Source organism: Pongo pygmaeus, chromosome 5 (genome assembly GCF_028885625.2).
Source record: "Pongo pygmaeus isolate AG05252 chromosome 5, NHGRI_mPonPyg2-v2.0_pri, whole genome shotgun sequence".
Classification (NCBI taxonomy): Eukaryota; Metazoa; Chordata; class Mammalia; order Primates; family Hominidae; genus Pongo; species Pongo pygmaeus.
Window position 1 is genome coordinate 147,104,831 of NC_072378.2, and position 26,355 is coordinate 147,131,185.

The following is a 26,355-nucleotide window of genomic DNA, read 5'->3' on the forward strand; positions in this document are numbered from 1 at the left end:
CAAATACCTATTAGGTGGTTGTATGTGTGAGTCTGGATATCAGGAGAGAGGTTTGAGCTGGAACTAATGATTTAGAGGTTACACACATTTATGGATAAACTCAAAATATGAGGAAATACTATGTAAAATGGCAAGAACACCAAGAGGAGAGCTGTGGGAAAAGAATTAAATTGTCAACAGTGAGCAGAAGAAAGGGAGTGTTCAAAGGAGTCTGCAAGTAATTTCTATCACAACAGAAAGAAAACCAGGAAAGAAGGATGTTACGGAAGCCTCAGGGAAGAGTTAAAAGCGAGAAACAACACTGTCACATTCCACAGAGAAGCCTAGTAAGTTAAGCATTTTCTGCATAAGTGATCATGCATGCAGAAGTGTCTGCCACTTAATAGATGCTCAAGGACATGTTCTTTCCCTCTCCTGGTTGTTAACATGATTAGCTTCCCTGCCAGGGTGAGTGATCTCTGAGATAACACTGTGATTTTGGTCGCTTTGTATCAGCAAAGCCCAGCACACAGTAGGCACGCAATGAAAGCTTGTTGAATGTCTAATGTATAATGCTGTTTCTTTTAACTAAAAATTTGAGTAACAGTTGAAATCATTCATTAAATAGCAAGTTGATTTTTCTGTCAGTAATTTCTTGCGAAGTTCAAGGAAAAAAAACATCATTTGGAAATTAATATTGTTGTCTTTTCTCTTAGCCCGGGATATATGGACAAAGTTTGGGAGCTCCTGAAAGAAATATTGCCTGAGTTTAAGCTGTCAGATGAGGCCAGCTCTGAAAGCAAAATAGCAGTGTTAGATTCTAAATTAAAAGAACCAGGGAAAGAAGGGAAGGAGGGAAAAGAAATAAAGGATGGAAAGGAAGTAAAAGACATGAAGGAATTCAAACCTGAAAGTTCTTTGACAACACTAAAGGCTCCTGAGAAAAGTGACAAAGTTCCAAAGGGTAAGATATTTTACATCAAAATGTGATTCAGTATGGACATTGCATATAAATGCCTTACAATTGTATTTGATGTGTTGCCGGAAATAGTGGTTTTGATCCAGACCCCAAGAGAGGGTTCTTGGATCTCACGCAAGGGAATTCAAGGCAGGTCACCGAATGGAGTAAGAAGAGATAGTTTATTGAAAGCTCCTCAGTTACAGAGTAGGGCATCTTCAGCAAGCAAAGAAAGGTGCTGTCTTTGTTTTCAGTTTTTCTTTCTTTTTTTTTTTATTTTCTTTTTGGGATGTAGTTGCGCTCTTGTTGCCCAGGCTGGAGTCCAGTGGCACAATCTCGGCTCACTGCCACATTCATCTCCCAGGATCAAGCAATTCTCCCGCCTCAGCCTCCCAAGTACCTGGGATTACAGGCGCGCACCACCACGCCCAGCTAATTTTTGTGTTTTTAGTAGAGACAGGATTTCACCATGTTGGCCAGGCTGGTCTTGAACTCCTGATCTCAGGTGATCCACCCGCCTCAGCATCCCAAAGTGTTGGGATTACAGGTGTAAGCCACTGCATGCAGCCTAGTTTTTCTTATATAGGAGTTTTATCTATGTAAAAGCGAAGCTAAGCTAAGCTGTCCTGACAGTGTGACAAAATGTAGTATTCTGTTGATTTAAATAAAGTTATACTTGGCATTTTAGTGCATTAAGTACATCAAAGCATAACAATAATTATCTTGAAAGCATACATTGTTATGGGCATTGGGACATATGGACATATTGCTATGGGTATTGGGACATCTGAACATTCTGCTGTTGTAAAAGTGTGTCCCTTGCAGGTATCGTTAGGCTATATCTTCAGCTATAAACATGTCATGACTGTGGGTCATGACTGGCAAGAAATGTGCCTTGTCAGTCTTAAGATGGTGCTGAACTTAAAATGGGGTTTCTCAGGGCCTCTGAGGCTCTTGCTTCCCTAAGAAATGCATCTTGGTTGTCGTTATCCTTTCTTAAGTTTTTGTGACAACAGCCAGGTAATTAAGATCTTTCTTTTCTAGGACTTTAGGACTTATAACGGTGTTTACTATATGCTAATTATTATTCCACATTTTGCTTTCTTTGAAAATCAAAAGCAATTCTCTACTTTGATGCTACTAAATTAATCTAGTATTAATTTAGGAAGATACCTTAAGCTCTCAATTTCCATTAAACACATATTTCTCCTATTTAAAAAGTAAAAAGTGGCAGAACTTGATGATGATGACTGGTAGAATCCGAGCTGCAAAGCAGGATGGGTGGTGGTACCGTTTAGGAGAGATCACAAAATGATTTTGAATATATTGAAATTGAGGTGCCTTTAAGACAAGCAAGTCAATTTTTCACGTCAAGACTCCTAGGCTGGTGATATACACTTGGGAGTCATTGACAAATGCCTGCAAAATTAAACCAGGAATGATATTTCCCAAGGAGACAGTATAGAGTGAGCAGATGAGGGAGGCTGAGACTGAGTCCTGAAGAAGCGGAACATCTAAGAGGTTGGTACAAAGTGACGAGCTGCTGAATGAAGCGTAAGGACCAGCCAGAGGACCAGGGACAACATCAGCAGAGCATTTTGTCATCGGGGCCAAAGGAAAAATTGTTCCAAGAACCAGGGATTGTATTAAATATTGTGGGAAGATGAACTATGAGGAAAATTTAAATTTCTCAATTACATTTTGTGATATGGAGGTCATTGAGCACTTGTGAGTGATAGAAGTTGAAGATACATTGAAGGGGAGTAAGAAGGAAGTGGGAAGTAAAATAATGTATAAACAACCCTGTGAGAAGCTTGGCCTTGAAGAACAGGAAATTGCAAAGTGGAAGCTGTTAGGGAAGAATGTGGGATGCAGACAGGATATATATTTGTGAATCTAGTGAAGGAAAATTGGGTTTTTTTAAGTGATGACTGGGAAGATCTCGCTGAGATGACTGCAGTAGTATATGTTTTCTGAGAAGAAGGAGCAAGTTCCACACCTCAGCTAGAAGGGGATTGGGCCAACCCAGGGAGAGCAATGGCTCCTCCATTCTCATAGGTGGACACAGGTCATGGGGGAGTGAATACAGGTGTAGGTGGGTAAACGGGTTTGGTAGGAGAAGATAAGGACTTCAGACTAAAGACTTCTACTTTTTGTTTATACACAGCCTAGCTATGAGCTGAAAGTGAGGTGGAGGTGGAAGATGTAGATTCTCACAGAGATTTAAAATAGATGTGGCAAGGTTTGCAGAACTATGGGAGGATTATCTCCAGTGGGACTCAGCTGCCAAGTTGATTCAGAGTGGGGTTTTGCCAGATGGGTGGGATGAAATGACAGAGGAGCAATCCTTATTTAGGGTATTGGCAAAAACACATTTTGGTGAGCACTGTTGTATTCTATCCAAATTTCTATGTGAAACAGTTTGATTTTTTTCTATTTATAATTTTTATTATGTATTATATTTAAGTCACAAATTCTGAATAGAGGTTTGAAAGCTCTTAAAGTCCTATTTGAAAATTATACATGCACTCAAATATTGCTTCCTAAAATTAGTTTTATTGAATTAAGGTAATATATATAGAAAATTCACAAATAAAATTCTGATAATAAACTTCCTGGTTAAATGTTTTATCCTGTGATTGAAGTTATAGTTATCTTTACTTTTATATCTAATTTAAGTGTTAAATCTACTGAAAAAGCTAAGATATGGGCTGGGCATAGTTGCTCACGCCTGTATTCCCAGCACTTGGAGGCTGATGCTGGCAGATCACTTGAGCTCAGGAGTTCAAGACCAGCCTGGACAACATGGTGAAACCCTGTCTCTATAAAAAAGAAAAATAAAAAGAAAAGAAAAAGAAAAATTAGCAAGGTGTGGTGGTGCATACCTGTAGTCCCAGCTATTCAGGAGGCTGAGGTGGGATAATTGCTTGAGTATGGGAGGTCAATGCTGCAGTGAGCTGAGACCTCGCCACTGCACTCCAGCCTGGGCTGCAAAGTGAAAGCGTGTCAAAAAGAAAAAAAAAAAAAGCTAAGATATGAAACATGTCTATTTTGGATGTTCAGAAACATTAAAAGTAGATAATGTCACAGTTTTTATTTATGAAAATTTTAAAGATGAGCAACCTGACCAATGATGATTGCAAACTTAGCAGATGATGCAGAGAATGAAATGACAGAAATCTATAATTTCTGTCTCAGAATTGAGACAGATTTGTTAGGGAATTAAAAAAATCTTCGAGAAAAGTATTTTAGGTTGAAGAAGAATATGTTTTGTGGATTGAGTATATGAATGAGCATTCAAATGGTGGGAATAGTTCTGGATACAAGAGTTTTATTACCTAAGCCATGTAGGCTATAAGATGCCGGTTTGGGACTTTGGTTGGAATCTGGGCTCCACAAGAAAATATTGTGGAGTCAGAAAACTGTGTTTCCTGTAAGTGGAGGACCCAAATAAGGAAAATCTCAGAGGGCTCTACATTTAGGACTTAACTTTCAGTACAGGCTTTGCTGTGTTTTGTTTTTATTTTTAAAATGAGAAAATTACCTTGATACTATAATCTTATATAAATAAAATATATTCAAATAATTATCTTCATGAAACAAAATTATATGCAGTAGATAAAAAGCAATGCTGTATTTATTCCATAATATATCTCAATTTTCAAAGTTCTCCCTGGCTTTATCGTGGTGTTTCTAATTAGAAGGGATCATGTTTTGGAGAAATTATGGCATAATTTTACATTAAATAATACTATTATTTTGGCGTTTTTTCTTTAAGACAACGACTGAATAAGAAATATAGTTTGAGATTGTCTAGTTAAAATATTTATTGTGATTTTTTCATATGTTAGAGAAAGCAGATGCAAGAGACATTGGAAAGAAGAGAAGCAAAGACGGAGAAAAAGAAAAATTCAAATTCTCACTTCACGGTTCAAGACCCTCATCAGAAGTGCAGTACTCTGTGCAGTCCTTATCAGATTGTAAGCTCCTAATTTCTTAGAATAATAACTATTTTAGTTGTTTCTTAAAATGCTGGAAAACCTTGGAACATAGAAATACATTTTTTCTTTTGAAATAACTAAATAAACTTATTCAAGGTTGCCATAAATGTTGAGTTCTCAGATGGGTGGGCGTGTTGGGCCAAGTCCTACCAATGACAGAAGCCTACTTGTCCAAATTACAGTGCAATTGTCACAGAAGAAGTATCCACATATGGGAGAGGCTTCAGCTGGTCGCTTTCAGGTATTTCTCTAAAAAATACTCAGGTTGAATTTGTCATCCAAATTAAGTAAATTCAAAGTTACTTGTTTGCGTGGTTAGATGCCAGCCACCAAATAAAACAAAAAGCCTACATCTGGCTCCTTGCTCACAGTGGGCCTCCAGCTCTTTTACTGTGTTTTAGAAAGTAACTGTGAGGCCGGAGACTCTAGAAGTCATTGTTTATATCACAGTACTGACAACCACACTTTTTTGTGTATCGCATTGTGACTGGGTGGATGTACAAGAACTATTTATAATAGCCTCATTGTATAAAGGTCAACTATTTTTGTGAAAGTGCTCGGGTTTCTCTAGCACTTAAAATCACATTGGAGATCTTTCATTTTAATTAATCTTTCCAATTTGGAGTTACAAATTATCTCTAAAGACCCCTTGGCTACTGCACTTTTATCCTGTGTACCAGCTCAAACAGTCTAGGTATAGTAAGTAGCCTTTAAACAAATTGTATCAGGTTGAAAGAAAACATGCTGTAAAAAAATGATACCTCAACCTATTCAGGAGGTTATCAGGAGGAAGACTAGAGTGCCTCTTTTGAGTCTCAGCTTTGGCTCATCTATCTTGGTGCTTCCAGAGTGCAGGTTATCATTTTCACCTCATCCTTTATTAGCTAGTCAAAAATATGTGTTTTTACATCTAGTAGTGTGCCTTATTAATAAATTTTTATCTTTTTTCTTAATATGTTATGATGATTTGTATGAGGACATTTTAATAATTATGGCTTTTTATTTTTACTGAAACATGTCTAGTGATGTGGATAGAAAAAAGTCACTATTGTATTTTTAATTTTAATAGGTTTTTGAGAATACCCTAAATAAGGATTGCTCCTCTGTCATTTCATCCCACCCATCTGGCAAATAATAATACAAAAGTCACTATTGTATTTTTAACACATTAAAAATCATTTTCTTATATTGATGCCTTAAGCAATATTTTTTGATAGTGAGAAACATTACATTAGCAGATTTACTGATGGTTCTTCATCTTTGTGAAAATGGCTAAAACTTTCTGAGAGTTCTTTCTTTGTGAAAATAAAAGTAATTATGCCTTCCTTCTCCTGCTGAACTTATAGTTAAGGTCATTCCAACACATAGAATGTGGTTCAGTTTGGACTGTGGAGTCAAGCTGCTTGAGTTCAGTGTCTGCTCCAACACTGAGTGTATAAGTATCAGGCAAGTGATAGAGCCTCTTTAAACTCACAATCTCTATAAATCAGCATTATTGTTTTAGTGAGGGTCCTTGTGAGAATCAAGTGTTGAATCCAGGTAAAGTGCTTAGCACTTGTTGGTAGAGCTACTTTTTAGCATACTTATTGCAAAAGCCTTTGTTAATTCTTACATGTGCTAAAGATACAGTGTTAGAATGAACTCTATAGGAATACTTTATCTGGCATAAATAAGAGGGTGGCCATGTGAGCTTCCTTCTCCCACAGAGTTAAATCTAAGTGCATTTCTGATGGTGTTATAATTCATTTCCTTCAATCAGCTGCTTTGGTTTCACTTGTAAAGGAGATAATGGACAGACAGTAAGTGTTCAAGAGGTAATTGAGTTACAATTCAAACTCATATGGAAAATATAACATGACATTTATATTGTTTATTTGTTTATTTGTTTATTTATTTGACACAGAGTCTTGCTGTGTCGCCCAGGCTGGAGTGCAGTGGTGCAATCTCAGCTCACTGCAATCTCCACCTCCCAGGTTCAAGCGATTCTCGTGCCTCAACCTCCCAAGTAGCTGGGACTGCAGGCGCATGCCATTACACCTGGCTAATTCTTGTATTTTTAGTAGAGACAGAGCTTCGTCATGTTGGCCAGGCTGCTTTCAAACTCCTGACCTCAAGTGATCCACCCACCTTGGCCTCCCAAAGTGCTGGGACTATAGGCATATGCCACCACGCTCGGCCTATATTGTTTACTGATGATTTGATATTAGATGTGTTGTAGTTAATTCTGATAAGTCACTGAAAATTTAATATAAAGAACCCCTGTTTTATTAATTTTTTCAAAGTAGCATATTTATCACAACGGTCATTACAATAAAATGACGCTCACAGTTTTAAATGCCATAGGAGATACAGTTTTATAATGGCAGAAGACATGTAGAGATTTATATATATTTACATGTCATCTAATATTATCCAACGCATATCCTAATAATGACTTGACATTTAAGATTTCATTTTGTTATTTTCAAAATAAGTGTATTCATTTAGGTACACTAGCTGGTATGACTAACAAATGATTCTAATGTCATATATATTTCTTTCTCAATTAAAATAAAAAGACTAGTGTTAATCACTGGCCGGAAGTTATTTTCTAAATGGCATTGAAGAGACCCGTGCTCCTTCCATTTTATGCCTCTTATACCTCTAGCATTCTAAAGTTCTATACCAGTGGGAAGAAAAAGAGCTTGGAGGATTGCAGGAGCAAGATGTCTGAAATCAAAACAAGCTGTATTGTATATCACTTCTGGTCTCATTCTACTGAAGACAATTCAGTCCAATGGCCACACCTGACTTTAAGAGGAGTTGGAAATATGGAATGTGACATGTGCTAAAGATCGCTCATTTCAGGAGAAAGAGGAAACCATTTGGTGAACAATGGTCAATCTTTACCACATTCCACTTTCCTGATCACCAGATACCCATTTCACTCTTCTTCTCACATATATGTTCAATACTTACCAAGAGTCCCAGTCCAAATTATTATCTAGTAATTTCACCTAGTTAAAATATCCAGGATCTCCAAGTCATGTACATGCACACACATGCTTACAGATACACCCATATGTATCCACTCACATCTCTCATGTACTGTTGAAGAGGAACACAGTAACTGCAATATAAACTCCACTCATAAAACAAAATAGCAGGGGACACACTGTAGTCACTCATCATTCGCAATTCTAAAATTTGGCTGAGAAAGTCCTGTTAAGACCTTTTTCCTGGCATAAAGGGGAAGTTCTTTGGCACTGATTCTGCTCTCTTGGAGGAACTCCAAATTATAAAGTGTAAAGTGGGTTCATAAACCCACAGTCTTACTCCAGAGTTCACACAACTACTATGTTATCCCTCCTCTCGATATCTATGAATACTAGTATTTTAAACTGTAAAACTTATTGAAAACTTTTATTCTCTAAATAACTAAATTTAAAATGTAGCTTAAAAAGAAACCTTGATACAAATAATGACATTAATTACAAATACCGAAGTTCTGTAAGAATGAATAAATCATACCCTTCCAATATTTGAGAAAAAATGATTATGAGAAATATTAGAGATTTGAGTTTTGCCAGTAACTTATTAACTATAGGGTAAGTTAGAATTTGTGTCGTACTGTAGTATAGATTCAGTGTCATAGTAACTTTAAAAAATTGTTTCAAGAAAGCAAAAATCAATAACATTAGAATATGACTCAGTGGAATAGTAAGTTGGATATTTCCTGACGGTGAGAAAAACTGCTAGCTTTTCACAATTTCCTCCTCTTCCTAGGAACACAGTTTTGCTATATTTTCCCAGCCTCTTTTAAGTGAGATGTGGCCTTCTGTCTAATTTCTAGCCCACAGGATGTGAAGCAAAGCAATACATACCAGCTGTAGACTGACCTATACCGTGCTCTCAATTACAATTCCCTTTTTGCTAGCTCAATGCTGTTGAGAGCACAGTGTTAAAGGTGGCAAAGCCACAAGGACGGACAGAGCAGAAGTATGTGAATCACTACCTGGAGATCTGCCTGTTGGTCAAGAAGGTTCATTTTGTACTTTATATGAACAAAAAGAAACTATATCATGTTTAAGTCATTTTTTAGTGTGTTCCTTATAGCAGCTACAATTACCTCATGATAAATTAACTCCTGCCAGAAGTAGAGTACTAATAACAAGGTGAAAATATGTGGTGTCTGCTTAACAGTAGAGTAGAAGGCAGTGAATAAATGGTATCTCAAGCTTGAGGAAACCTGGAGATCTACCTCACACAGCAAAATATTTGGTAAAACTGGAACCTGCGACAATTTAGAAGTTAGCCATGTACTCAGTGAACCTGAGTCTCTAAAATAAGTGGTTGAAAATCTACTATTCAGGCAGGGTTAAGTTTGTAATATCTACTGTTAGCAAGATATTTCAAATAAGAAATGAGTTCAGGGAAGAATCGTCTGTTTTTCCAAAATAAATGGGAAAAAATAGAGACATTTCTGAGATCACAGAACATACAAAATTGAAAAAGAAGGCTATTTCTTTACCACAATTAATTCGAGATAAAGCTGGTGTTGAAGAGAGCCATATTCCTCCCTTTTTATGCCTCCTATACTCTAGCATGTGAATTCTAAAGTTCTATACCAGTGGGAAGTTAAAGAGCTTGGAGGATGGCAGGTGCAAGGTGTCTGAAGTAAAAACAAGCTGTATTGTTTATCATTTCTGATCTCATTCTATTCAAGACAATTCAATTTCATGGCCATACCTAAGTATTTAACAACAAAGGTCCATGATATATTTTGGATATTTGTCTTCGCTCAAACTTTATGTTGAATTGTAATCCCCAGTGCTGGAGGTGGAGCCTGGTGGGAGTGGACCTGAGGGCAGATCCCTCATGGCTTGGTGTTGTCTTCATGACAGTAAGTTCTTGCAAGATCTGGTCGTTTAAAACTGTGTAGCATCTCTCCCTACTCTCTTGCTTGCTCCCATTCTCACCATGTGAGACACCTGCTCCCCCTTTTGCCTTCTGCCATGAGTAAAAGCTCCCTGAGGCCTCCCCAGAAACAGATACCAGATCTAGGCTTCCTGTACACCCTGCAGAACTGTGAGCCAATTAAACCTCTTTTCTTTATAAATTACCCAGTCTCATGTATCTCTCTATAGCCATGCAAGTATGGCCTAATACAGTCCAGTAAAACTTAAACAACACACCTGGTTATGTCAAAGATTAAGACTGCAACCTCTTTGTTGCAGCTATCTTCCAAGTAGCCTCTATGAAGCAAAGAAGCAAAGAAGTAAATTAGCCTTGGGAATTATGCTCAAGAAAGAATATGGACATGTGGAACTGATGAAACAAATAGATTAGAAGCCCACTAATATATATATTTTTAAAACTTGTATTAAGAAATTATGGGCCTGGTATAAAAAGCCTTTTACTTTTCAGCTTTGCATCAAATATTGGACCTGCAAACATTGTCTGGTAGGAAGTGGGCCGGAACACATTCGAGTCATTATCCTCTTTAGATATTGCCACATAGAATGATAGATAATAAAAAATTGCCAGAAAGACCAGAGACTACTTTACATTTCACACTTCTTAATTGTGTAGTTGACATGTTACTTAACCTATCTGTAACTCAGTTTACTTGCCTGAAAAATACTGTTAAAAATAGAATTATTTCATAGGGTTTATGTGAACTGACTCATATGAAATACTTAGGCCTTAGCACGGAGTAGGCATTCACTGAAAGTTAGCTATTCTAAATTAACTAAATATCACATCTGAAAAAAATCATATATAATCTTTAACAAATACTTCTAAAGGATTTATAGTAATTTGGGGTTCGTCTCACTGGGACTCAAAATTTCAGGCTGAAATTTTTATAGGTTCAGACAGTAAATGTCTAACATAAAATGAAATCAATGATAGAAGTGGTATTTAAGTAATCTTACATATTTTATACCAGTCTTCTGAAATATGCTTATAGAAAGCAAAAAAAGCTGTATCACATGTAAAATAAAACATTTAAATCATACAAATGTAGCAAAAGCTTCTTTTGGGCAATAAAATACATATAATTAGTATGGCAGTTGTAGGCCTTGTAAGACTCATAATTACTGTACAAACTATTTTAAGGCAGTTTTAGAGACTAGGATGTTAAATTTTATCTCATCATTCAAGAGTATATTTTTTCTTAAATTTCTTCCTCAATTATTAAGCATTATTATATGCAGCTGTGCTAATTCAATACAAAGTTACTCCAACAACTGGAAAGATAAGGAAATTTCATGGTTTGTACCATTGATAGTTCACTGAAAGAAATTATAGAGCCCCTAGATTTAAACATTTGCCTTTAAGATATTCTAAAAGCAGCTTTATTGATATATAATAAAATCAGAAAGCATTATGAGTGTTCCAATATTGCAGAATCACACAACGTATTTACAGAGAGATAATAGAACAAATAGGAATTATCTAAGGCCCTTTAGACCCTTTACAAATAATTCTTATATTTTCTTGGCTAATAAACTTTTTTGAAAATCTTATGAAAATTATGAACCTTCTCTCTTTTTTTTTTTTTTTGTTTCAAATCCTTCATAGTCTTGGTTGAATGTGTCTTCTAGAGTCCATGTGCTAGAATTTTGATCGCCAATGCAACCATGTTGGGAGGTGGGGCCTAATGAGAGGTAATTAGGCCATGAGGACAGAGAGAATGGATTAATGCCATTATCATGGGAGTGGTTAGGTATCCTGGGTGTGGGTTTGTTATAAAAGGGCGAGTTTGGCTATGGGATGACATGCTTATTTGGCCATGGGATGACACAGCAAAAAGTTCCTCACCAGGTGCCAGCACCTAGATCTTGGACTTCCCAGCCTCCAGAACTGTGGGGAAATAAACTTCTGTTCTTTATAAGTTACCCAGTCTCAGGTATTTCATTTTAGCAGTACAAAACAGACTAAAGCAGTTAGGGTGCACACAAATCTGCAGTATTACATAATAGTTCACTGAGTTCTGGGCCCCTGAATCTCATTTATAAGATGTATAAAACTTAGTTTGAAAATCTCTATTTAATAGCACATTCCTATCCAGCTTTTACAGATTGATATTTAGTTAATAGCACCAGTATAGTGTTACCAATATTTATAATCAGCTTCTAGTTTAATTAATCTGTGCCCATGCTATACCACTTTTTAAATATTTAAAACTTCACCCTTGACTAAACACTTGTGTTATTTTTTAATATTTCAACATTACATATTACAATCCCATGTAAAATGTGTGATTATCCTAAAATTTGGAGCAAATTTTTTTGTCATCAACATCATTTCTATAATATGTCAAGACCGCATTCTTTACTCCAAGTTTCTAAAGTTATTTTTTTTCTAAGACCTCACCTGGAATTCCCAGGTTTCCATGTATTTTATTACATAATGTTATAAAGTAAATGAGAACTTGTTTCAAAATACTTGTATCACAAACTTTATTTTTAATATCATAAGGAAAATAAAAGTTCAAAAGACTTATTAAAGATCAAGGACAAAGTACTTAATGTGATAATATTAAATATTAAGCTTTAGAAAATTTTAGGGAAGACATCAAAATTTCTAATGCATAATGTACAAATGTGGGATATAATGTGGACCAAAATACTTTTACACATTATGATTTTTAAAACAAGATTTAGAAAAGAGTTAATGAAATAGATCAACCTGAACGAGCCATGGGGTGCCCAGACATTTGGTGAAACATTATGTAAGGTGTATGTTTAACATCTGGAAACTCAGCTGATTTTTTATAAAGAAGCCCAGTCTTGCTCCGTAGCCAGGCTCAGAGAGGAACCCTCACTCTTTTTCCCTCCACCTCTCATGCTTCATACTTTCCTAAGGTGTAGACAGCCAAATGCTTAATCTTGAACCTGGAAAGTACATTTAATCTTATCCTCTTCCTTGAGCAGAAAGTTCTGCAGACAGATAAAAAAACTGATTTTTAAAATTTTATCCGTTTTAATATTTAGCAGTCATCACTGTCAGGAACTTCCTCTCCATAACTGGCCTTCAACTCTCAGCTGACACCTAAAGACATTTCACAATCTTTCTTTTGATTAGAGGACTTATTGGAGGGCTTCGATTAGATTGATCAGTGAAAAAGTAACTGGACTGTAAATTACTGGTCACTGCTGAGGGCCATTCTGGTCAATGTGGGTATCTCAAATGGTTTTATCTGATGATAGGAGTGCATGAAAAGTATTTTCATTAACATTCATTCTGTTTAAAAGGAATAATTATTTTGCTGCATCCTTAAACTTAAGGTGATTAGTCATATTTAAAAACATATTATTTCATACAAGTTATCACACGATACACAGTACCTTGTACTCCACAAAGAGTAAAACAAATTATTAACCAAGCCTCTGCAGTTAGTTAATCCAACTAACTTTGGATTAAAAGTTAGTTGGGGAGACAGCATCCGTGGACATTAGATGATAACTAACATCATCAAACAAATGTGGCATAGATAAATGAGTAATGTAGGGAAAAAGCAATCAATATGTGTTGGCAAGGTATATGAGAAATGTACAAATTTCAATTTTGAAATGTAAAAGTATGTTTCTCTAAGTTTGACAGATTTTCATATCTCCATTCTAGAGATATACTGGGCTGACAACTAATTTATGTTCTGTGGTCTTAAAGATATTATTCTTTTGTAAACATAGTATCAAATATAGTTAAATGTCAGTATGTAAGTTTGTAAAAAAATTTAATTAAAAATAAAAAGAGGCTAAAATAAATTGACTTCTATTTATTTGTCCAAAATGTTTGCGGGACCAAAAAATACTGAATAAAATAATCAAATAGAATAATTTCAAGGATAAGAAAAACATAACAAACAAATAAGCAACGCTCAAAAGCAAATTCTACCAGCATTAAACATTTCAAACTAAATTATTTATGCCTTACATCTTCATGAAAAAATGCATTTTACTTATGTTTTCTTTCTTTTTGAAATGACAAAATGACATAGAAACTCCTGGACTTTCTGTAAGTTCAACACAGAATAAAGATCCTATCTATGAAAGAAAAGAAATTCTTCAATTTAAAAATAATTCCTTTTGAACATTCTCATTTGTGGACCATTCTATGTTGCACTGACGAATAACTAGAGTATATTTCTATAATAACTCTTGTTCATGAGGTGTAATAAGTTCTTAAATTATTAAATAGTAATAATGTGAACTTAAAATGAATGAGACAGGCTACAAAATAGATACATCTTTGAGATTTAACATCTGTTAAATTCATTTTGCATCCTTTATGTATTTTTCACCAGCCCAAAGATAAATTCATTAAGGCAATTGAACAATCTGGAGTGAGCAACTGACAGACCGATTTTGACTAGAATTTTCATGACATAATATATGTTTGTTTTACAGGTTCTTCTGCAATACAGACCTCTCATATGGTCGTATATGCAACATTTACACCTCTTTATTTGTTTGAAAACAAGATCTTTTCATTAGAGAAGATGGTAAGCATTCAAGCTTAGGAAACAGTATTATTTATTTTGTGTGTGTGGGTGCACGTGTGTGTGTGATTACTTGCTGTGGTAGAAGGCACATGAAAATTTAATTAAAATTCTATCTGTGGATGTCAGTTTCCTTATCTTCAAAATTAGATACTCGACCTAAGGGATCTGACACATCCAAAATTATCTTAGATGATTGCAATAGCTCTGGCTAATTATAAAAAAGGAAAAGAAAAAATATATAGTCACTTTTAATTTTTATAGATCCTTCTGTTATAATCAAAAAGAAAGATACAGGATTTATGTATTTCAGTGAAAATCATAGAAATTATTCCCAGGTAATAATTAATGACCTTCCCATAAATAGGCCACATATGTTTTCTTAAACATTAGTGAATTCACCCTCAGGCTGGAGAGATACTGCTATGACCTTTCTTGTATCACAAAATAATACAAAATAAATGCTGATTGTTTTCTTATACATTTAACAAATTGTAGAAAATTTAGAAAATGTAGTGAAAGGAAATACAATTAAAATATTTATAGTATAAATGGTAAGGCATAGGCCCTATTAACATTTTGGCATATATACTTTGATTTTTCTTCTATATTCTGTGTTTGTATGTGTATACCTTTTTTACTGGAATCACACTTTATGTTACATTTGGAAACCACCTTTTCACTTAACAAGATATTGTTAACATTTTTTCATGATGTTAAATTTTAATCAATATGTTTAGTGCTTGCGTAGTATTTATGCATTTTCATAATTTTTAAGCTATCTATTGTTCTTGGACAGAAAAACAACTTTTCTCCTTCCCTTGTGATGGTGAAGTCCACCAAGTTATTAACAATTTATTTAAGCAAATGCCCTACTGCTTTTGGGGTTTTTGAATCCCAATTCTGTTTGGGAACTCTAGACATCTAACACCTTGTTACTAGGATTTCATAGTCTGAAGTCACTACATTAAAGTATACAACTGCATGATGCAGCAATATGATTACATATGAATGTTCATTTAGTTAGCTAGAAAGAGCTATGTTTTAAAACTTGAATGGAAATTAGCTTGAAACATAAATATTCCAATTGAATGATTATTATACTTTACTATATGCATTACATTTGTCTTTTAGATTACGCCTGGGGGGCATGTTGCTAACATTTTTCCCCTTCTCTTTCTTCCCATTCTTTCTTCTCCACTTTTTTAGATAAAAACAATTCCTTCCAGAAAAATTTTACCATATAACAGTGTTCATATCATGAATATGGCAGTTTCACTATTTTTAATCCAAAGTTAGAAAACATTAGCCATGGTTAAATAGCAGAAACAGCAATTTGGACTGAATCTAAAAACCAGCAACATTCAACAATCTAAATGTACTTCTAAAGCCTCTCCCAAGTCAAGCCTCTTGCTAAGATTAGGGCTGGCCTTCTCACGCTTGCCTTTCTTTTAACCTCTGCATGCTACTGGCCTACGTGCTGTCTCAGATATGCTAGCGAGTAAATGCTCTAACTCATTGGACTTCTGAAGAATACCAGCAATGCCCCATCGATGATAGACTGAATAAAGAAAATATGGTACATATGCACCACGGAATACTATGCAGCCATAAAAAGGAATGAGATCATGTCCTTTGCAGGGACATGAATGAAGCCGGAAGCCATTATCCTCAGCAAACTAACACAAGAACAGAAAATCGAACACCACATGTTCTCACTCATAAGTGGGAGTTGAACACTGAGAACACATGGACACAGAGAGGGGAACATCACACAACAGGGCCTGTTGTGGGATGGGGTTGAGGGGAGGGAACTTAGAGGATGGGTCAGTAGGTGCAGCAAACCACCATGGCACACATAGACCTATGTAACAAGCCTGCACATTCTGCACATGGATCCTGTTCGTTTCTTTTTAGAAGAAATAAAGAAAATAAAAAAGAATACCAGCAATGCTTTATGGAGTGCCATAGTCTCATGTCTGAGAAGTATTCAAACCCCCTTTAAAACCACAAAGTGTAAGCACAGGGTAAAAGCATTATAAAAAGAATGGGGTGCAAAATAATCCTTTTGAATTTTTGGTAGTGCTACTGAGAAACTAAAATTTAAATACTGTTCATTTTTAAGTTAAAAAACTAAGACTAAAGACTAAAAACTCACATCTGTTTATTCATTGGTTAATTCAACAGATTTTATGAATTATCTATGATATACTATTATATGCTAAACAATATGCTATGTTCTGAAGATACAATGATAAGCAAGATTGACAAGGTCCTCTCCACAAAGCTTAGAGTCTAATGAGGAAGGCAGACAACTGACTGAACTGCAATAATACAATTAGAACAGAAGGCATACAAGGTGCCTGCCACATAGTAGGTGCAGGTGAATTAATATTTGTTGGAGGAGTAACCAAGTAAACATACGGTTAAATGAATGAAAAAAAATGAATGAAAGACATAAAAGAAACATGTCATCCTTTCTAATGGGTAGCCAGGGAAGTCCTCCCTAAGGAAGAACTGTTTAAGCTGAGATCTTAAAGAAGTTAGGCAAGTAAATGGGATAAAGTGTGTTCAAAGCAGAGGGACTCTTACATTGGAAAGTTTGGAGATGAAGAAGATTCCACTGGGTTCAAGGAACTACTAGATATTGAGATTATAAGGGGAGAAGACTTAAAGGCAGCTTGAGGCATGGGTGAGAGTCAAGGCATAAAGATTATTATAAATCCTCCCTTTGGGGAAGTTTAAGGCTTAAGGTGCCCAGAGGTTCTGGAATTAGCCCAGTGTCTGGAACAGTAAGTGACTTCCAAAGCTCTAATGAACTGACTAGTGTGTCACCATCTTCCTGTCTTGCCTGCTGATTCTTTTAGGTTAGCATCCTGTGAGGGTGATCTGGTTTCCCTGGTAAATATCAGAATGTAATAGAGATACAATGTCTTAAGAATATACCTATAGGAAATAATTTCTGTCTTAATGAAATTTTGTTAAATGGAGTACATTGCTAAAAGTTATAGCCTCAAAGACAGTAAGATCAGCAGGTAAAATAAAGCCAAGAACTTACATTTATTTAAAGAAGTGGTAAAAAAAAAAAATACATGAAAATCAAGAACAAAACTCGGGAAGGAGCAAGATGTTATAAATTACATTATCCAACTTCTTTCTCCTCTTGGGTATTCTAATGGTTTTCGTTTTATATAGATCCGAGAGTTTTAATAAAGCCTCTTTCACCTGCCCAAATCCAACTCTTGCATCTGTTAGGATGTTTGAAATGAGCTGAAGTAAAAAGAGTGAAAGGGTCTTAGGAAAGGAAACTTCTAATTTAAGTCTTACGCATGAATTATGCAGCATATGTATATTGAGTGCCTAGGAAAAACTCAGTGTTTCAGGCACTATTGTAAATCTCCCTCTTCCCCTAATTGTAACCCAAGGAACTTTGAAATCCTTGAACAAACTTTCTCAGCATCAAACTATAACTATGATTAATAGCATACTTTACATGAATCAGAAGTATTGCTTAGTACATTGAAAATAAAATGATGTAGGTAGAATTGCTGTATTTAAATTTCTTGTGCCAAAATCATGTTAGTACTTTGGCAGATTATTCAAATTATAAATAGGTGCTAATACTGGAATTTGTTATTTGGACCAGTCCTTTACATTTCCAAATGCTTTAAGTCATTTTATTTTCTAATGCTCTACGGTTTAAAAAAAAAAAAAAAAAGTGTTTTTAGACTAAAATTTGTTGCAATGGCAGGAAGAAATTAACATATGTAGACCAAAAATTATGACTAGTAAAGTATCTGGAACTTATTCAACTTTTAAATACTACTTTGAGTTTGACTTCTATTTTGGATAGCATTCAAATGTAACTTTTACAGTAATTCACCTTTTATAACTACTATACCAAGGCATTTTCTTTCCATTGACAGAATTAGTTTCAGGTGTTGACAGGGTTCAAGTTATAGAAAAAGGTTTAGCTCTTAGAACATCTATGAAAAAGTTTTTTAAGGCACTCTAAGACATAATTCCAGAGTTTTCTGAAATTTTTTAGTAAGTTGCTAAAATATACCAAAGGGATAAAAAGAAAATGACAGTTTCCTCCATTTCTTAATTCGGTGACTTAACAACTATTGCATCACTGTTGTCTGTATTTTGAATATTTACAATATTTTAAGCCACTCTGCTGGACTCACTAGTGCACTGGTTAACTCCTTCTTAAAATTATTATCCTGATCTTGGGAAGGACCCTCCTATCTCACGGGTCTGCTACCTCAGGGCAGATTGAGCTCTACAGCAGATTCATGAGAGCAAGGCAGTTTCCAGTTGAAGTAATAATTTGGAATAGGCTGATAAGTGGGTTTCTGATTCTAATTTAAGTGTCTGTTTTGTAAATTTGCAATCTGGATTGTGGCTATTGCATAGAAATCATTGAGACAACGTAACTAGGAAGAAAAATAGTTATTGACAAAATTGATCAAAATTGATTTTAATGTAGTTAATATTTCATTTTACTTTAAATGTTAAAATAAGCTTCGAACATCAGAATTTGGCTATAGTATATATCACTTTAACATTCATATACTTTTTTATTTCCTTTGCCATGGTTCAGCCATAAATCAGTAACATAAGTTCTGCTTAGCTATTATTCTGAATTATTCCAAAGGAGACTGGCTTCAGGAGATCTAACATTAGAATGTGAGAAGTATCTGCCTGGGCAACTCCTTGATTGTAATCATGTGTAATCATGGGGATCTTATGTGGAGGAACACATTGTTAGGGGAAGAGGGGTAAAGTGTAGACAAGACAGCCACTTACCACTGAACACACTCAAGAAAGGAGCCTTTAAAAAAATTAGGTAGCAATGGCTAGTTTTTTTAATTTACATATTAAGCACTAGTGTTAAAGCATTAACCTGTAAAAACAATGGCTGATTAATTTTGGACTAACTGGTGTGCTAAGATTTTATGCAATCTCATTCATCCTTAAGCTTTTAGAATTGAAAAGTGTATTCTAGTTCCAATCTCTCATTTTGTAAATAAAGAAACAGGGCTCCAGAAAATTTAAAAGATGTAAAGAAATACAAACGATAATAATGCTTATATTAAGAGAGGTAGAGATATTGGGTGATTTTTTTCCTTACTACCACCATATTGCTCTGTTGGCGATAGTATTTTTATATTGGAAAAAACATTGTTTTAAATGGAGGAGAATGCTTTTCAATCTACTTTCCATCTTTTAGGCATATTCTGCTGAGAAACTTAGAGAATATGGGCTTTCCCACATCTGTAGCCATCCTGTGCTGGTGACTAGAAGTAGGTCTTGTCCTCTGGTAGCACCACCAAAACCACCTCCTGTACCTCCCTGGAAACTCATTCGTCAAAAAAAGGAAACTGTTATAACAGATGAAGCTCAAGGTATGTATCACATCATCTTCAAGTCCTTCTAATTAATGTATGAAAGTCTAACAGTTTCATTTGTGGTGAAAGATATATGTCAAGGTAAATCACCCAACATTGCTTCTAAAGCCTATGTTTAATTTTATGCCCAAATTTTATGTCTTTAAAGGATTAATTCTTCACATCTCAGAAGCTAAGAAGTTTGGTTAGTGTCTGACTTGACCACATATATCAAGGTCATTCTTTGAGTTATGGCATTGTTATTATTAGTGTGATAGAAAAGTGGTTTGTAGCAAAGTGCGTCTGCTTTTAGGGTTACAAAAACTTCCCAGTTTTTTGTTTGTTTGTTTGTTTGTTTTTTCCTTCCTTCTTTCCTTCCTTCCCTCCTTCCTTCCTCCCTCCCTCCATCCCTCTCTCCATCTCTCCTTCCTTCCTTTTCTCCTTCCCTCCCTTCCTTCCATCTTCTCCTTTATTGTTTCTTGAACCAAAGACCAGCATCCATGTGACACTTGAAAGGAAAACAAAATCCTTTATTTTAAAATGTTATATTTTGGTTAAATTCGCAGAGCTTCTTAAAACAGTTATTCATTCAGGGCATCAAGGGATAGTTGAATGAAAGGAAGAATAGTGAACATGTAGGCAACTTCTGATTTTGCTACTGATTGCTGTGTAATTCTATGTAAGTAAACACTCTTTTATAAACTGGGGTTAAAATATAACAATTGGTAAGATGCTGTAATGTCAGTGTCCTACCTAGAGGCTCTTCACATAATTGTCTTTCTAAATTGAAAATTAACAGAAAATTGGCACAGAACAGTCAAAGAAAATTTATGTATTCCATGTCCTAGTCTCTTTTTTTTGTTTGCCTAATAATCACCCCTAATGTTTAATTTCATTGTTCACCATGGTAATTCACGTGCTGTGTCCTTTATTCATTGAGAATTTCTTTCTTCTAGATCAGCCTCAGACTCCTTTAGGAATATCCACAAATCCTCTCCTGACCTGCTGCTTTCTTTTTACCTCGTGATCATTACTTTGCTACAGTTTTTATTCTTCCACTGCCGTATTCATATGTTAGTTCACATTTCTTCCTTATATCCTAAGCAATTGTGTTACAGAGGTTAACTAAGGGAACATTTTTTTTAGTAAAAGACTTTTATAGAAACTCATTCCTGTACTTGAAATAGCAGCAAATGCCAAGTAATAATTCTATAAAACATTGCTAACTTTCTCCCTTGAGACTTGTTTCACATAATCTGGAAAGAAATCGAAGAGTAGAAAAAAGAAATTGAATACTGGAAAGATCTATAAACTCTTTCAATAAAAGCTTTATGTGTGGTTTTACATTCCTATTTCATGCTATTGAAATTTGCTGAGTAAATAGCTAATCTAACCAGTACTGTATTCAATGTTAAATTCTGTATGCAATCCTGAAAGATTTTTTTAAATGTACATCGTACTGTCTAACTGCTACTTTTTAGAGTTAATAGTAAAGAAGCCTGAACAGTTCCTTGAGATTTCAAGTCCATTTTTGAATTATAGAATGACTCCATTTACAATTCCAACAGAAACGTAAGTATATAACATTCTTCCTCATAAATGTGTCTTGTTAGTAAATATTTAGTGATGTGTCTGGTTAAAGATAACACCAAATGAGAGCACTTTGAAGAATAGTAATTTTAAAATAAGCCCAGATAGATGTAAAAACTTTAAAAGGACATTTTCTTGACCTTTTATAGCTTGTAGTTACATTAATCCATTAATTAACAAATAGTTTTTACTAATTTCTTGTGTGTGTTATAAGCTGAATGTTTGTATGCCCACCAAATTCATAGGTTAAAGTTCTGACTTGCCAGCGTGGCTGCATTTGGAGGTAAGGCCTCTGAGAAAACAATTAAGGTGAAATGAGTGATAGGGCGGGGGTGCTGATCTGAGAGATTAGTGGGAGAGACACCAGAGAGTTCTCTCTCTCTGTCTCTTTCTGTCTCTCCAGGCACACACACAGTGGAAAGGCTACGTGAGCACACAGAGAAGGCAGCTGTTGGCAGGCAGGAAGGAGAGTCTTCATAAGAAACAAACCCTGCTGGCACCCATCCTGACTGGTCTCAGACTTCCAGTCTCCAGAAATGTTAGAAAATAGATTTCTCCTATGGAAGCCACCTAGCCTGTGGTATTTTGTTATGGCAGCCCGAGCAAACAAATACGGACTTTGGTACAGAGAAGTAGGGTGCGGCTGTAACAAATATCTGAAAGTGTGGAAGTGGTTTCCACATCTTCCTTGTTCTCTTTCAAATAGGCTTTCTCATTTTTCCCAATATGGCTAGGCTGAGAATTTTCGAAATCTATTTCTTTTTTCTAGCATTTTACTATAAGGAGTCAAGAGAAGCCACACCGCACTTTCAACACTTTGCTTAGAAATTTCCTCAATCCAATATTTAATTTCACCGCTCACCAGTTCTACCTTCCGCAAAACACTGGAACACAGAAAATTCAGCCAAAGTCTTTGCCTAACAAGGGTGGCTTTTCCTCCTTGGCCCAATAACATGTTCCTCGTTTCCATTTGAGACCTCATCAAAATGGCCTTTACTATCCATATTTCTACCAGAATTCAGTTCACAGACATGTATGTATTTTCTAAGAAGATTGAGGCTTTCTCTATAGCTCTCCTCTTTCCTTTTTGGGCCCTTTCCAGAATCATCTTTAAAGGTCTGTTCATGGCAATGTAGGCTTTCTTTAGCATGTACCTCCAAACTCTTCCAGCCTTTATTACCCAGTTCCAAAGCTGCTTCCACACTTTTAGGTAGTTACTATAGCAGCAATCCCACTTGTTAGCATCCATGTTTTGTCTTAGCCTGTTTGGGCTGCTGTAACAAAATACCGTAGACTTGTGGCTTGTAAACAACAAAAAATTTATCTCTCATACTCCTAGAGGCTGGGAAGTCCAAGAATTGCATGCCAGCAGAATCAATTTCTGGCAAGGGTCTGCTTCCTCATGCATAGCATCTTCTCACTGTGTACTCACCTAGTGGAAGGGGTGAATGAGCTCTCTGGGGTGCCTTTTACAAGGACACTAATGCCATGCATGCAGGTTGAGTCACCTTCCAAAGGCCTCACCTCTTAATACCGTTATTTCAGGGTTTAGGATCTCAACATATAAATTTGATGGCGGAAGTGTATACACACTTTCAGACCATAGCACCTTCCTTCTCCTTCATCTAGCAAGTAGTGTGTTCTGTCGATGTGTTTTGTAAATTAATCCAGTTCTTCCCCTGAAAGGAATAATATATAAAGCTCCTAAAATAATACATTGCAGCTTTTTTTACTCCCTATCTACATGAAAAATCTTCAAATATTTGACAACAACTATACATGCACCACTCCATTCTCTTATTATTAGGTTTCTAGATGTGTAAAAAAATACTGTGTAAGTTATTTTCCAGTCCCACTGGACATTTCAGTTACAAAAGCCAGTGGAATTTCTATTCTTATTAAAGCTACTATGAATTAGCCTTCTGTCTCTTGGACACAAACAGTCCTAACTGATACTGCAATATAATAGAAATGCAATGCAATGTTATCAACAGTGTCATTAATTTAGTCAAAATTTGGGCTATATTAACCACTTGTAATACACACATTATTAATATATTAAATAATGTCTTTCCTTCTTAAGTAGAGCATACTCAAAGGCTTCCTTGCTTCCTCGATGAATCATACTTAGCATTATTACTATACTGTCTTCTAACAGAGGGACCTCAAGGACTTTGAGGAACAATGACCCTAACATTCAATGACCTGAGACTACTGGCTTTTCTGGGGCTTTGTTTCAGTGATTGGCTCAGTTGTAGTTTTAATTTTGCTTTCATAGTACTAATGATGTCTTTATCAGTTCTTAATATTGTCTGCTTCCAATAGCCTTCCCTTCTCCAAATTTGTCTCTAATTTTCTGGGTGTAATGAGTAACATCACCAAATTTTTAGAATTAGTTAACGTTGACTTGTATATACTTATAATAAAGACATTAACGGTTAGCATATGGGCTTTGTATCTACATTGTAACAATTGGATATTTAACATAGTAACTTGGAAATCATAGGTATTAAGTAAATATTAATTGAATTGAAAATATTTTGAAGCACCTAAGGTATTCAGTATTTAAAATTATGTTCTTTCCTGTATGGTAGGCACTAGGCACATGGGGCTATGTAAAATTTTTTAAGTTAATTAATATTATATAAAATTAAAAATTAATTTCCTTAGTTGCATTGGCAACATTTTAAGTTCTCAGTAGTCAAATGTTCTAAGTGAACATTTTCATCATTGCATAAGTTTCTTCTAAATATTAAAGGGAATGAACAAGTGACCTGTCCATAATTGTAGCATTTTACTATAACAGTATTATTATATTATTTTTAGTTTTTATTATTTTAACGTATATTAATATTCATAGATTAAAATGAAAAGCTCATTCATTTATATAATGCAACATAACTAAGTGGCATTTTCTTTGCCCTATTGAGAAGACCAGTTGAATGTAATTGTCCTAATATGATAGTTAAAGCATTTCAACCTTTTAAATCAATTTTATTTAATAAATAAAAATGTATACTTTGATGACAAATATATTAAAGTTTGTGTCATTGCAGTGATTATACAAAAGCAATATTTCTTAAGTTCCCTTTTATAGTAAGAAATACTTTTTTTTTTTTCCCCAAGATGGAGTCTGCTCTGCTGCCCAGGCTAGAGTGCAGTGGAGCAATCTTGGCTCACTGCAACCTCTGCCTCCTGGGTTCAAGTGATTCTTCTGCATCAGCCTCCCAAGTGGCTGGGATTGCAGGTGTGTGCCACCACACCCAGCTAATTTTTGTATTTTTTGTAGAGATGGGGTTTCACCATGTTGGCCAGGCTGGTCTCTATCTCCTGACCTCAGGTGATCCACCCGCCTTGGCCTCCCAAAGTGCTGGGATTACAGGTGTGAGCCACAGTGCCCAGCCAGAAATACTTATTTTAAGATAAATTTTGAATTGGTTGAAATAAGGCCTACTTCAAATGTTCTTTAGCATCATAAAACTTAAAAAAATAAATTAAATGAGCCCCCTTATCCCAAGGATATTTGAATAAAGTATTGAGGGGACACAGAGGATGAACTAGCAAGGGCACTGTTTTTGTGAGGAAAAATTTATTAATTAATCAATGAAAACTCTGACTGTAAAAATAAAGTGATATGAAAATATTATATGTAAAACAAAGATACTATTGAAAAATGCCCTCACTTTTCTCTTTCACATTGTTTGTTTTACTGCTTTGGTGAGATGTCACAGCTGCTCAAATTATGTTCCTAAAAGGAGTAGACAATATAAGAGTGCAAGCTGGTGAGAGATTAAAGGTGGTGATAAGAAGTTGGGATATTGCCTGGAGACAGAAGAGAGCCACAGAGGCTTGGTGTATTTCATATTTAGAAGTACTCTAATTTTTTTTCTTGTTTCTAGTAATTATGCTGATGGGAAAATCTGTCTGGCTTTACAGATTTGGCTACTGTTTTAGAACAACAAAAAAGCATCTTGCCTACTTTAATCATTAGCACTGATGAATATTTTTGGTTATTACCAGCTAATTAAATTACAAGAGTAAATGATTGTCATAGAAATGTGGAAAACTGGGTGTATCACTCTTAGGGAAAAAAAAGACTAACAAAATACAACAGCAAAGACAATGAAGAACATTGAAGAGAAAGGGGGAAGGAGGAGAAAGAGGAACCCAAATTCACTAATATTTGAACATCTTGAACATCACTATAGGGATAGAAAGAAAGACTGTGAAGTTGGGTCTGAAGTTTTTATTGAATCAGAAGTGACCATGAACTTTACAAATAGCAATAACTGGTGTATTGGATGATATGAGTGCAGGGTATGAAGGTTGCCATTAAAATTGAGGTAATTTTTAATGCAGCAGTAGGTGGCTAATACATGGTTATACACATATATCAAAGACTAGCAAATTTACACTTTGAATTTGTGCAGTTAATTGTACTTCATTTATCCTTCAATAGAGTGGTAAAAATTTAAAAAAGAAAGTATGTAAAGTGGTTTAAAAAATAAAATAGAAATTCTAGAAGCAAAGATTATAATGACTAAGACCCAGAACTCAATAGATGTGCTTAAGAACACATTAGATACAGACTAAAGGAGAATAAGCAAAGTTGAAAATAGATTAGAAGGTAATATCCAGACTAAAGCATGGAGACAAAAAAATGGGAAAAAAAGTACAGTTAAGACCTATGAGACATGTTGAACATGACCAACGTACTTGCCAGTGGTTCTCAGAAGTAGAAGATAAAGAGATTTGGAAATAATTAAAAAATCAAATCTTAATGGCCAAAAGAATCCCTAAAGGGAAAAGTTTAAGTCAAGATTCAGGAAGTCCTAAAAAGACTAAGTAATATAAATACAAAGAAAACTGCAGCTAGACACATCATAGTAAAACCAAAGACAAATATAATGCAATAATATAATGCAATAAAAGTGAAATAAAGACTGC

The 26,355-nt window shown here is 35.1% G+C and overlaps 1 protein-coding gene across 2 annotated transcripts in view; it reads left to right on the top strand.

Moving 5' to 3' along the window:
• Window positions 1-26,355, top strand: part of ADGB (androglobin) — a 210,738-nt gene that overhangs the window by 72,651 nt on the left and 111,732 nt on the right. For both annotated transcript variants that reach the window (XM_063667095.1, XM_054493505.2), the window contains exons 8-12: window positions 696-943; window positions 4,789-4,917; window positions 14,334-14,428; window positions 19,662-19,836; window positions 21,300-21,390. In XM_063667095.1, the coding sequence (XP_063523165.1) occupies window positions 696-943; window positions 4,789-4,917; window positions 14,334-14,428; window positions 19,662-19,836; window positions 21,300-21,390 (738 nt within the window). The remainder of the gene's footprint in view (window positions 1-695; window positions 944-4,788; window positions 4,918-14,333; window positions 14,429-19,661; window positions 19,837-21,299; window positions 21,391-26,355) is intronic.